The sequence below is a fragment of the Tenrec ecaudatus genome, chromosome 6 (assembly GCF_050624435.1).
Source record: "Tenrec ecaudatus isolate mTenEca1 chromosome 6, mTenEca1.hap1, whole genome shotgun sequence".
Classification (NCBI taxonomy): Eukaryota; Metazoa; Chordata; class Mammalia; order Afrosoricida; family Tenrecidae; genus Tenrec; species Tenrec ecaudatus.
This window is the reverse complement of record NC_134535.1, coordinates 77,768,421-77,783,246: the sequence shown is the minus strand read 5'-3', so window position 1 is coordinate 77,783,246 and position 14,826 is coordinate 77,768,421. Positions and strand designations below refer to the sequence as shown.

Here is a 14,826-nt window from a genome sequence, read left to right as displayed (position 1 = left end):
AATGTTTTCTCAAGAGTAGGTGGGACCTAGGATATGCCTCCAACCAATGTAACATAGTTATTTTAAATACTAGATGTTATGATGATAATGTGATGCCACGCTCCTTAAAATGTTATATAAGATTTGGTATATACCCTGTGTAGGGTGTCTCATTTTGTTGTTGACTCTGAAGCAACTTATGAATTTTACAGTCAAAATGTTAATGTTTTTTCCAACAAGCTAAGTAAGCTGAATCTAGACCCCTGTGAAATATTATGTGTACATTTTCTGAGAATTGAGCTAAAGAGTGCATGGCCTACTGTCTACAGAATATCTGTCATAATAAATGTATGCTATTTTAACATGTGAAGTGTGTGATGCTTTGCTATTACACATAGAAAATGAGAACATTGAGTTGACTGCGGCGATGAGCTGTGTGGTGCCTCGTATCCTTGTGCTTCTGTTCTTCAGCAAGTCGCTACCCTGCACAGAAAAAAAGAAAATGTGAACATAAAATACTTCCCACTGCCTGAGAAGTAAAATATTTAGAGAAAACCAGCTCAGATCCCGTGATTTTCCGAACCTTTAAATTTTCAACAAATTGGAGTTCTAATGTACAAAATGTATTCTTTTCTCATTTACTGACAGCTTTGATTTTTAACATGAACTGTAATTGCTCTGAGTGGCTTCCACTATTTACCTTTTTACTTTTATTTTGTTAAGTAAACAGACATAGGGAAGGAAACAGTGCAGAAATAATGTGGGTAATGGTGTATGGACATTGACTATATTCTTCAGGTTATTTATAATTTCTCATTGTCCTATTCCGAATTAGTCCACAATTGTTTACATAAATTCACTGTAGCCTTAAATTCTCATCTAATTTTCCAAGTTACTGTTTTCAACTTGATCTCATAGAAACATTTTCTTAGAAGAGCATATTTTGGGGAACTCCAAGCTCCAACTAACTTGTGTTCATGCCTCACTGTTTTGATCTACACTTGGAGATGACACTTCTAATTTTTTTCCCTAGGTATGTTGTGGTCTTGGATCATATGTAAAGTTATGTACTTCTCTCTTTATTCTATTCATTTTATAATATATATTGAAATGAGTGTTTACCAAGTAACTATTTTTTGATGGAACAAAACACTTGGAAAATATATTTATTCTCCATTTCTCCAAATAGAAGTATTATAGAAAGGAAATAGTGAGTGAGCAAATACATGCTTCAAGTTGGCTCTCAATTTGATAGTCACTAAAAGTAAATATTTCAAAGCTATGCACAAGGTTGGAATGCAAAAAATGGAAACAAAGAAAATAAAGAGTAGTTGGAAAATATGATCTGGTGATAGAAATGAACCTGGAAATCACATGATAGAATTTTGCAAGACCACAACTTGTTCAGAGCAATAGCTTTTGTCAACAACAAACAGCAACTATACACATGAGCTTCTCCAGATGGGATACACAGAAATCTAATCGAGTGTATCTGTAGGAAAAGATAATGGAGAAACTCAATATTAGCAGCTAAAACCAGGTTAGGGATTAACTGTGTTACAGGCCAGCAATTGCTCATGGGTATGTTTAGGTTGAAGCTGAAGGAAAAACAAGTTCAAGAGAGTTAAAATATAACCTTTAGGCCATCCCACCTGTATTTTGTGAAGATGCCAAGAACAGGTTTTTAGCAGTAATGACCTAGATCTGATGACCTGTGGAATGACATCAAGAACATCATTCATGCAGAAAGCAATTGACATTAAAAGGAAAGGTCATTAAAAGGACAATAAAGAAAAAAGACCAAAGTGTATGTCAGAAGAAACTCTTAAAATTGGCACTGAAGGAATAAGTTCAAGCTGCACTAAAAGCATTAGTGAAAACCAAAGCTCTAGGAATTGATGGAAAACTCATTGAAATCTTTCAATAAGCTGATGAAACATTAGAAGTACTCAATTGTCTATGCCTCAAAATTTGTAAGACAGCTACTTGGCCAACTTAGTAGAAGATATCTATATATGTACTCAATCCAAAGAAAGGTGAGCCAAAAGAATGGCAAAATTATAGAACAAGATCATTGCTAGCACACGCAAGTAAAATTTTTCTGAAGATCATCCAAGAATGGTTGTAGCAGGATATTGACAGGGAGCTGCTAGAGTTTCAAGTTGGATTCAGAAGAAGATGTGGAATGAGGGATATCACTGCTGATATCAGAAGCAACTAGAATCATACAAAATTCAAGAAGTAGAATATTTAATTATTATTACATTGTGTCTTTCAGTCTCAAGCCTACTCTTCATTATCCAGCTCTGTGATGTAGAGAATCATACTTTCCAAATTAGAGTACTCAGTTACTTAGCCCTCCAGTTGTTAACACTTGATAACAAGAGTTATTATAACATAAGAAGAAAGTGAAAAAAAGAAGAGATGTGTTTCACTGTGATATTCAGTGTTATAGAGGCAATTGTCCCCAAGGTTTCAGTTTATTTCACCTTCCTGAACAAGTAGATTTTGACCCTCCAGTGTGAAAATAGTAACAGGCAGTATCCCTCCTGAGTGATTTGTGCTCTAGCTCTGTTGTTGTTGTTAAGTGCCTTCAAACCAGATCCCACTTGTACCAACCTTAGGGAAATAAGTGATGTTGGTGAAACTAGATTTAAATTTGCAGAAAGAATAAACCAGCACTCCCATCTCACTCCACCTACAAAACTAACTCAAAATAGATCAAAATGGAAAAACCTAGAACTATAAAGGTTGGTAATGAAACATAGAAACACACTTAGGAGCCATCATACTTGGAATAAATACATTTTCTTACATAAGAAAAAACATGCACAAGGAAAAAGGTAGAGATGAGTGGGATACATAAACATTAACAGCTTAGGTGCATAAAATGGCTTCACCAATAGAATAAAAGGAGGAACCACAAGTTGACTTAAAAATTTGGGCAATTCTATATCTAGTAAAAATCTAGTCTTATAAATTTATAGAGAATTTCAACTCCCAGCAAGAAAAAAGATAAATAATCCTAATGGAATATAGGTAGAAGAATTAAGCGGCTAGTTCATGGAAGAATACATCCTAAAGGCCAACAAACATATAAAGTAATTCAATAATGATACACCAACTTACACTAGCCTTAGTCTCAAAGTTAAAAAATTAAAAAGGTAACAACTCTTATGGAAGAGTTATTATAATCTGGAAATTTCCTCACTGGCGATGGAACAGTATAGTGGTATTGCCACTATAAAAGAAGTCATCAAAATTCTGGGAAGGGAAATATCGTCTGACCCTCAATCCCTCTCCAAATCCAAAACTTGCTGCCATTGAATTGACGCTGACTTTGAGCAACCTGAGAGGACAGAGAAGTGCCCCTTTGGATTTCCAAAGCTGTAACTCTTTACAGGGTTAGATCTTTCTCCCAAAGATAAGCTAGTTGTTTTGAATTATGAATTTTGCAGATTTAAACTCAACATATAACCACTATGCCACCAGGGTTCAGCAAGTCCCCCACTTGGGATTTCGTTTATTATTTTCCTAAGCAAATAAAAGTCATAGCACAAACAGACATACACATGCCTATGTCATCACAGTACTGTTTACAATAGCAAAAGAGACAGAAAGAACCTCAATGTCTATTGGTGAAAGAATGGTTAAAAATTTTGACATATACACAGAGTGGAATATTTCAAAATGCTAAGTAATGATGATGAATCTCTGCAACTTGTTGAAACATAGATGATCCTGGAAGATATGATATGGATGAAGTTAGATATTCATTAAAGAAACAATATTGTGTGTGACTACTTTCAAAAGCAAAGAAAGTTTCACATAAAGAAATATAATTTGATAGTGACCAGAGGTGATAGAAAATGGGAGGGAGGGGCAGTCACAGATTAGAGCATTGATGGATGACCATTTGGAGTACGGTATTTGGAAACACTTAGTCCAATGAACTAATGGAACATATAAACAGTCTCTGAAATCCTGAAAAGAGAAAAACTAGAGAGTGCTCAGCTGCCATTAGTAATTGTTCTGAAAAGGATCATATTCGAAGGTCCAGAACAGAGTGGGAGAATAAAGTAGAACAATACACCAAGTCATCAATTAAATCAAGCTCTATTGATGGAAAGAGACATGTTGGACCCATCAGACAATGGCCTTTAGTAACTCATCTGTACTGAAACTGAATCCATTCTAGTGGTTAAAAACAGCAACAACAACAAACCAAACAATTATCTTAAAGCAAAAGGGCAGCATTTACTCAATGTTGTGGCTCAAAAGTTAAAAAGAAGAAACAGAGACAACAACAAGAAACCACCTAGATAAAGTGGAGAGGGAGATGGTATCTTGAGGGAATGACAGTGGATAAATTGAAACAAAATATGTATGGATTGTTGAATAGGACTGATGATCTATTCTCAAAGCCTTTATCTAATTCACAATAAAATGTTTAAAAAAAGAGACTGTTTTCTAAATTGGAAATCCTGAAGTATTAAAAAGTCAACATCAATGTAACCTAGAGACAGAAAGTAGTAGAAAAGATACAAACACAAACTATCAATATCCTGTCTACAGAGACAAACTTTAAATACAAGACAACAATGTACAAAAATTGAAAGGAAAGGGAAAAATAACAAGCTAATGGAAAACAGAAAAAGCAGTAATGACAATATAGTTTTCTGATAAAACAGACTTCAAGACAATATCCAAGCTCAGAGACATAGAATATTATATAATAGAAAATCCATTAAATAAGAGGCATAACCATATTAAATGACTACACATGAAATGAGAAGAAAACTTCAATGTTAAATTACAATAATGAAACTATTATACAGTTGAAGAGAGACATTAACAAATTTACATTAGTAATAGAATGTTTTTTAACAAATCGCTTTCAATAAATTAAAAACCCGAAATAAACTCAACAAAACACAGAACATTTAAGAAATACAATTAATTAACGTGACCTCAATTATGCATACTGAACAGTCCACTCATCCTCACGGTTTTGCATATATTAAAATACAACTTCCATAAGACATAGAATACATATATTAAATATATATCATATATATTCCATTACGTATAAATAGATAGATACCCCTCAAGAAACCTGAATTTTTTCAAAGCTATGCATTTACATTTTTTCACAAAACAACCTTATCACCTTCTAAGTACTCTCCTATACACTTAGTACATTTCTCAAATCTGTGATTCCAAAGCAAAAAAAAGTAAGGGAATTCTTAGAGGAAAACTTCCCCAGCTTAATGACTGAAAACAAGACAACCACTCAGGAGGCTGAAAGAACACCAGCTAGACTGAATCCCAAGAAGTTGTCACCAAGGCACCTAATAGTTAAACTTTCCAACTTTGAGGAAAAAGAGAAAATCATGAAAGCAGCTAGAGAAAAACAAGCAGTAATCTATAGAGGTTCCAAATAAGAATATGCTCAGACCTATGAGCAAACTCTGTGAAGAAGAGGAGAGAGTGGAGTAACATATTCCAAAATGTTGAAGGAAAATATAATGAAAACCCAAGAATACTCTATCCAGCTAAATTATCTTTCAAGATATATGGAGAAGTAAGAGTCTTCCCAGACAAGGAAAAACTCAAAGGAAACATTAACAGAAACCCAGCCCTAAAAAAGATCCTTGCCAACCCAGTATGGGCAGAACAGCACTCACTGAGCACAAATAAGAGACCACCACAAAGAACAACCACACCCTCATAGCAACAAAGTGAAAACAGCCCTAAGATAGCATTGGCTCAAGGGTGGAAAGAAAGCAAGTGTGAAACACACACACACACACACACACTCACAACACACTGCTAAGAAATGGAGGTAGGAAACACCAACACTAATGGCAAAAGATGACATCACAGAGTCCACAGATGAATGTAATAACCCAGAATATCAATGCACTGAGCTTAGGCATTAAAAGTCAGAGTCTAGCAGAGCAGCTAAGAAAACACAACCCAACAATCTGCTGCATAGCTTACAAAAAGGGGAAAAAAACCTAAATGCCCATTGAGGAGGTGGCCAAAGGACCTGAAGAGAAGTTTCACAAGGGCAGAAATCCAAATGGTAAATAATATGAGAAAAGGTTCCCGATCATAAGAGAAATGCAAATTAAAACAACTATGAGATAATACCTAAGACCCTCAAAGGTGGTCCAATTCAAAAAATCAGAAAGTAACAAGTGTTGGAGGGGCTGTGGTGATATAGGAACTCTCACCCTCTGCTGGTGGACCTGTAGGTATACACAGCCATTATCTAAATTGATTTGGCAATATCTAAAACAAATGGAAATTGAGCTACCATATAATCCAGCCATCCCCCTACTGGGCATATACCAAGAAGAGGCAAAGAAACAAACCATGGCAGACATCTGTGCTCCAATGCTTACTGCAGCACAGTTCACAATTGCAAGAAGTTGGAAACAACCCAAATTTCCATCAATGGATGAATGGATTAAAAAAACTGTAGTTCATACATACAATGGAGAACTATGCATCACTAAAAGACAGTGATGAATGCATGAAGCACATCACCACATGGGAAGAACCAGAGGAAATTATGCTAAGTGAAGTAAGCTAAGCACGAAAGGATAAGGATTACATGAATGTGATGAGGCAAGCTTAAAAAATGCAAAAGGGCATAGGGAAAAAGTTCCTATATACTTACATTCCTGGGGTGAGGTCCAGGTAGTATGGCAAGGGCCATACCCAACCCAGGGATACTTATAGCAGCCAACTAAAAAGGAATGGAAAAGAAAGGGGGGGGGAGAGACATGGATAGTAGGGGTATAAGACACTAACCCACCCAAGGGGAAGGTGTTGTTGTTTATATCTCCTCAGGAGAGGAAGAGAGAGACCAGATTTCAACCCAGTGCACCAAGATGTGAATGCAATATACCAGCTTGAAGCAGGGAACCAAGAGAGAGGTTTGTGGGGCTGGCTCCAATACAAACTACCCCCTGCCCTTCCAGAAGAATGCACTACAGTACAACACTGAAGCTACATCTCAGGGAGAGGGGCATGTCTGATCAGAACCCAGAGGAGCAAACGAAGCGGGACCTAGAGAGATTGGAATCCATCCTTGGGTTCACCTAGCTCCAAGGACAATATTCCTGCTCAGAGCAGAAAATGCACAGTGAGGACCATAGGAACGGCCCTACCAGGAGACAAGATATCCAACACTGACCCATAACACTAGGAGGGAAAATACTGGAAACACCGTGTAGAAATTGTACCTGATATGACCCACCATGCCACAGGGAAACACCAAGGGCATGCAACAGAACAGCAAGGGGAACAAAGCAATGAAGTCCCCAGGTAATACCAAAAATAGACTTTGGGGCTAGGGCGTAGCACCCCATCAGATTCAACTGGAAAATACTCCTAAAGGTCAATAAACAAATCTGCACCATTTATAGACTTTTCTCTTCTTTTGTTCATGGTATTGTTGGTGGTGGTGGTTTTGGGGGTTTCTTTTTGTTTTGTTTTGCTCTGCCTTGTTTTTGTGCTAATTATGTCTCTGCTTGTCTATCTAGATAAGATAGGAGGGGTTAACAATACGGAGGATAAAACAATGGGACTGGTGATTCCTGTGGGGCACAGGGAGAGGGGGTGTGGGAAAGGAAGTGGGTGTTAACAAACCCAGGGACAAGGGAACAACAAGTGATCTAAAATCGATAGTGAGGAGGGTGCAGGATGCCTGGTATGACTTGATCAAGGGCAATGTAACCAAGAGGAATGACTGAAACCTGAATGAAGGCTGAACATGATAGTGGGACAAGAGGAGAGTAAAAGGAAATAGAGGAAAGAACTAGGAAGCAATGGGCATTTATAGAGGTCTAAATACATGCATGTACATATATAACCTTAGGGAAATAAATCTATGTACATATATTTATATGTTAAGTATCAAGTTAGCAGATGGACATTGGGCCTCTACTCAAGTACTCCCTCAATGCAAGAACACTTTGTTCTAATAACCTGGCATTCCATGATGCCCACCTTCCAGCGACAATCACTGAAGACAAAAAGGGTGCATAACAAATGTGGTGAGGAAAGCTAATGGTGCCCGGCTATCAAGAGACATAAAGTCTTGAAGATAAACAAGCAGCCATGCAGCTGAGAAGCAACAAAGTCCACATGGAGGAAGCATATCAGCCTGTATAATCCTGAGGTATCAATGGGATCAGGTATCAGATATCAAAGACCCAAAACAAAACATCATATCATTGTGAATAAAGGAGAGTAGAGAGCCAACGCCAATCTGTAGACAATTGTACATACTATTACAGAAGAGTCACAAGGAAGAGGTGCGCAAGTCAGGGTGCAGTATAGCACCAATAAAACATAAAAATTTCCTTTAGTTCAATGGTCCTCAACCTGTTGGTTGCATCCCCTTTGTGGTTTTAACAACCCTTTCACAGGGGTCAGCTAAGATCATCAGAAAACACAGATATTTCACAATGTTGTTTTGTGATTAACCACTATACTTTAATTATGTTTAATTATGTTCATTTTGTAGCAATGAAAATACATCCTGCATATCAGATATTTACATTATGATTCATAATTAGCAAAATTACAGTTATGAAGTAGCAATGAAAATAATTTTATGGTTTGGGTCACCACAACATGAAGAACTGTATTAAAGTGTTGCAGCATTGGGAAGGCTGAGAACCACTGCTCCAGTTCCTTAATGCTTCCTTCCTCCACTATCATGACCCCAATTCTACCTTACAAATCTGACCAGACCAGAGGATGTACACTGGTACAGATAGGAACTGGAAACACAGGGAATCCAAGACAGATGATCTCCTCAGGACCAGTGGTGAGAGTGGCGATACAGGTAGGGTGGAGGGAAGGTGGGGTAGAAAGGGGGAACTACAAATGTGCTTGACACAATGGATGGATGGATTGTGATAAGTAGCACAAGTCCCCAATAAAATGATTTTTTAAAAAAAAGAAAGAAAACAATCTTCACACAGGACCATTAGTAAATATGATAAATGGACACAAGTTGAAGTTGTCAATGGTTTGTCTTGCTTATATCCACAATCTATGCTCTTGGAAGCAACAGTCAAGAGATTGATCAACGCAACTAAAACACAATAACTAATCAGGAGACTACCTTTTCAGAAAATGGCGCTGGAAAAAACTGGATCTCCTCCTGGAAAAAAATGAAGAAATACATATATCTCACACAATGTACAAAAACAACCTCAAGATGGATAAGGGTCTAATTATGACCCACACAACTATAAAAACCATCAGTGAAAAAAATAGGAGCAAACTCAAGGACCCTAGTACAATGTATAAACACACTGCCAAACATAATGAAAAATATTCACACTCTCAATGAAAAAGTAAAGGGATGCACTAAAATTATGATGTATAAGCAAAAGAGAATTCATCAAAAGAGTCCATGGAGAACCCACAGATTAAGAATAATACTCGGTAATAATACATCAGATAAAAGGGTAATTTCAAAAGCTATGGTACACTACAACATCTAAAGGAAAACACAAATAATCCAATAAAAATGTGTACAAGACATGAATAGACAATTTAGCAACAATGACATACAGGAAATAAAAAATGATATGCAGAACTGTTCAAGATCACTAGCAATAAGAGAAATACAAATTAAAACTATAATGAGATATCATATCACATCATAAACATTTTGGCAACATTTAATAAAACAGAAAATATCAAATGCTGACCAGGATGTGGAGAGGTAGGAAAGCTTTTATATTGCTGGTGGGAATTTGGAATTTTACAACCATTATGGAAATCAGTATGGCACTTTCTTAAAAAATGCAAATACAAGATTCATATGATCCTATAATCTCTCTGCTGGGTATATACCCTAAAGACATTCAGAATATAACATAATCAGACATACATACACCTATGCTTACTGCAACCATTTCCACAATAGCAAAGGCATTGTAACAACCAAAAATACCATCTATGAAGGGACTAGATAAACAAGCTCTGCTACATTCATACTTTAGAATTGTATACATCAACAAATATGTTCTCCACAGAGGTCTTCTGGCCCGGCATGTTCACCGAGGCCTTGGCCAAGATCAACATTGGAACCTCATCTGTAATGTAGTGGCAGGTGGCCCTGCCCCAGTGCTGGTGGACACCAGCCGTAGGACCAGCACCCTCTACCGCTGCTGCCCCAGCTGAGAAGACAGTGGAAACCAAGAAACATGAGTCTGGAGAATCTGATGAAGACACGGGCTTGGGTCTTTTTTGACAACCCATCCTTTGTAACATATTCAAAGAAACCTCTGTTTAAGAAGCGCTGCTCTAGAGAAAATAGCCTAACACACCCGCCACATATGAAGAGCACAGGGTTAGAAGGACAGGAATAAAAAGTGCTGTGACTGGGTAACAATGCACTATAATAAGTGAGACCACACCCATATATGCATCTTGGTTCATGGATGCTTGAATTCTAACTATTGGAGAACTAAGAGCACCATATATGGAAGATTTGGGAAATTTGGCACCAGAAAAACAAATACACAAAAGGGATAACATTGTTACAGACTCTATCAATTTATCTCATCAAAATAATTCCATTTTTGCACTGGCCCTCTGCTTAACCTACTATGACGTCCTTAGGGTCACTATGAGCCTAAATCAAGTTTGATGATATGTCCAAAGTATATGAAAATCATTCTTTAATTCCTCCAAGGCAGATTTGTTAGTTCTTCTGATGTCGATAATACTTTCAATATCCATCAACATCATCACTCAAATGCACAATTCGTCTCAGGTATTCCTTATTCATGACCCAGCTTCACATACATATGAGACAGTTGAACATACCATTGTTTGAGTCAGGTATATGTTTGCTCTTTGACAATTTCATAAAGAAATCTTGTGCAGCAAATTTTCCCACTGCAATATGTTATTTAGTTTCTTGACTGCTCTTCCATGAGTGTTGATTGTGAATTCAAGTAAAATGAAAAAAAAAAAGCTTTATTTTACTTCCCATTTATTTTGATATTGTTTACTGGCCCAATTGTGGAGACTTTTGTTTTCTTTCATTGGGTTATAATCTAAAGGCACTAAAGGCAATGCTGTATTCTTTAACCTTTATCACAAAGTGCTTCAAATTGTTTCATCTGCATATTACAGGTTGTTAATGAGCCATGATTTAGAGCAATCTGCATAAAATATGACTTACACAAAATCGTGTCCTTCCACAGTGTCAGATTTATTTGTCCAATGGGCTAATGCATTAATAATGTCATTCACAAAGCCATACACAAAGCCGTGTTAGTTGAAAGGAAAGAAGGCAGAAAGGGCTAGTCCCAAAATGATAATTCAAACTCACAGCAGACAAAGCAGAATAAAGTGTCCAGAGGTTTGTGGTTTCTGCTTGATGAAATAATGACAAAATTCCTCATCCTGCACCCTTGTACCCTGTTCAGAATGAACACTTGGTGACACAAAGAGAGAAGGTTTCAACCTGCAGCATTCATAGCAGGTTCTTCGCTACTCTTCTTTCACCAAGTAACCAACATCTGTATAGCTCTCAGCCCTCCCAAGGGATTTAAAAATGATTCTTCATGTCTTGAGGCCTCTTCAGAATCTGGAGGTAAGTGGTTTCCTTTCTGGCCATGTCTTTTTTATACAGAACATGTACTTCACCCGTGGCATTACATTGGCTCTGTCTCTTTTATCAATGGACTCATATATATGCAGATTTTACATCTAAACTTTTTAAAAATTTTAGCACAAGTTTGTTTCCAATTTAATACATATGTCCAGTCCTGATCTGGTGTTATTTATTTTATTAGGTAGTCTATATAATAATAAATATATGTACATTGAAACTTGTTAAACACTCAGCAGCATATAATTTCTTTCTGTTCTTATAGATTCCTCTACAGTTCTGAACTGTACTGAGCACCACATCAGTCCAGTCATAACCACATGACTGAGACATAAGAAACTAAAACACAGAACAAGAATCAAAGATAACAACTTAATCATTTAATCACTGGATAAGTCTTACATATGTTTAAGAAAGTCCATTATATTTTCTAATTCTGCTTGAAGTTGCTATCATATTTACTAAAATACTTTTAATGTGTATGTGTAGTAAATTTTTTCCCCTGAGAACATGGTATAGATATCGTACCAATGTTTACAACATATCAGATAAAATTCATTAACATATTTTGTGTAATATTATCCATGGAAGCCCTTCATCAAAGAATTAGGTTTTCCAAAGATAAGAGTAGCAAAATACCTGAATCCAAAAGGCTGCTCATAGTTTCCAACTCATACGGACATGATGGACCATAGAAGGAACTGCACTTGGTCCTGTACCATCCTCACAATTGTTCTTGAATGTAAATGAGATGTGTCCACACAAAATATCTTAATTGTATATTTATTACTTGGGGAAAAAAACCCTTTGATCATAAAAATTTCAGCGCATGTACATGTAAAATAATAATTGAGCCAGTGAAATAGTGGAAAACTGAGAACCTGAATGAAAGCATAATTGGTCTATTCCATACACTTGTGCCCACAGAGTTTGGGAGACCAGAGCTAGCATTAGAGGGGAATCCTCCACAGCACAGGATATAGACAAACACATTCTCCAGATAGAAAGAGTTCTCTCCACAACTTCCCTCCATTAAGATGCTAATGTAAAGCAATCTCCTACTGGCACCTGGCTCCTCAGTACTGAGCTAAAATAGGCCTACCTAGAAGAGCAGGCAGGTTCCCTTTATCCCCATCCCACTACAGGTCAACCACTCAATTGCCTTAGATGCTTGATACTCATCATGAGGTATTCCCCTATGAAAACTCAGGATATCTCAGATTCATACTTTGCCCAATTGAGTGTGTTTGTGCTCATGAAGGCTTGCACCCCTTGCTACTATAAACACTCACTGTAAAATAAACTGGGCCTCTCATTCCGACATTGAGGATGAGAAGCTCCTGTCTCCATCTTTCTGTATTATATATTTTCGTTAATCACATATGCCAGACCTTTTTGATTGTGGTGCTGGGCAAATACAGAACAAAGCATAAAAGGAAGGAAAGTTCAATAAAAAACACAAATGCCCCGACAGTGCATCAATTGCACCTCAAAGTTACCCCATAGATCAGGGGAGGATTGTCCCTGTGGGTGTCAAAGACAGTAATTCTCCAGAGGAGTAGAAAGTCCTGTCTTTCTCCATTGGAGCAGCTACTGGTTTGGAACTAATGACTTGTGTTCAGGACCTTAACACTTAATCCCAGCATCACCAGTTTTCTTCTAATTAAATGACAGATGAGAAATAGAACAATATCAATATTGCATTGAACATGAAATTCAACAGAAATTTTAGACTTAGAATTTCTTTATGATTGAAGTTTATTTGAAAAACGTCTTTTGACTAAGTTCTTAAAGGCTTGCTTTACCTGTTGGTTCCTCAGGGAGTAAATGAATGGATTTAGCATTGGGGCAACAGAGGTATTGAGCACTGCTATACCCTTAGTTAAGGCCACTCCATCCTCTGCTGAGGGCTTGACATACATAAAAATACAACTTCCATAAGAAATAGAGACAACAAACATGTGTGAGGAACAAGTGGAAAAGGCTTTTTTCCTTTGCTCAGCAGAGGGGATTCTCAGAATTGTCCTCAGGATAAGAGCATAGGAAAGAATCACGAGTGTCAAGGTGATCATCAGCGTCAGTACTGCCAGGACAAATGCCAGGAGCTGTAGGAATGCTGTGTCTGTGCAGGAGATCATTAGCATGGGAGAAGAGTCACAGGTGAAGTGGTCAATGATGTTGGAGTCACAAAAATCCAATTGAAGACCCATAATGACAGGTGGGAAAATAATAAGAAAACCAGCCACCCAGGAACTTATGACTAATTGCATGCAGACTTTACTGTTCATTATGGTTGTGTAATGCAATGGCTTACAAATGGCTACATAGCGATCATATGACATTACTGTCAAAATGAAAAATTCTGTTGACCCAAGGAGAATAAAGAAGAACACTTGAGCCATGCAAGAATTATAGGAGATGGTCCTGTCCCCTGTTACAATGCTGACCAAAAATCTAGGAATACAAACTGTTGTGAATGAAATTTCAAGGAAAGAGAAATTCCGAAGGAAGAAATACATGGGAGTTTTGAGGTGGGAATCTATCAAAGTAAGGGTGATAATTGTCAGATTTCCAGTAATACTCAGTATATATGTCAAAAATAGAAAAACAAAAACTAAAAAATTTAGCTCTGGGTCATCTGTTAATCCCAGGAGGATGAATTCTTTTACATATGAGTGATTTTTCATTTTGTGGTTGTTGTTGGTGTTGTTGGTGGTGGTGTTGGTGGTAGTGGTGTCGGTGGTCCTGGTGGTGGTGTGCTGGTGGTGGTGGTGAGGACTTCAGGTAGGTCTACAAGAGGAAATCGGGGATGGGTTTGAATTGCTGACCTCTCTGTTAGCAGCCCAATGTTTGATCCACTGTGCCACCATGGCTCTTTATAAAGGAAAATAAAACATAATTATTTATTGAGTTCACGGTTTTCTTTTGATTACATCTTTTAATTAAAAACTGTATAATATATACAAGACAATAAATTAGCAACAGATTAATTTATTGTACTGAATTTTGAGAAAAGTACACGAATGAAGAAAATATGTAATGTAGCTAATTAGACATATAAAATTTGGCGAATCATTTAGAGATCTAATAAACATATGTGTATACAAATTAAATTATGCTTATGAAAGATACCTTACTTTCTTTTAAAGATGCAACTATATATACATGAAAAAATGTAGAGAACTATA

At 37.0% G+C, this 14,826-nt stretch overlaps 1 protein-coding gene across 1 annotated transcript; it reads right to left on the bottom strand.

Moving 5' to 3' along the window:
• Positions 1–13,383: 13,383 nt before the first annotated feature.
• On the bottom strand, positions 13,384–14,325 carry LOC142450950 (olfactory receptor 6C76-like). Its single transcript, XM_075552884.1, has one exon. The coding sequence runs from the start codon at positions 14,323–14,325 to the stop codon at positions 13,384–13,386; it is 942 nt and encodes a 313-aa protein (XP_075408999.1).
• Positions 14,326–14,826: the final 501 nt, after the last annotated feature.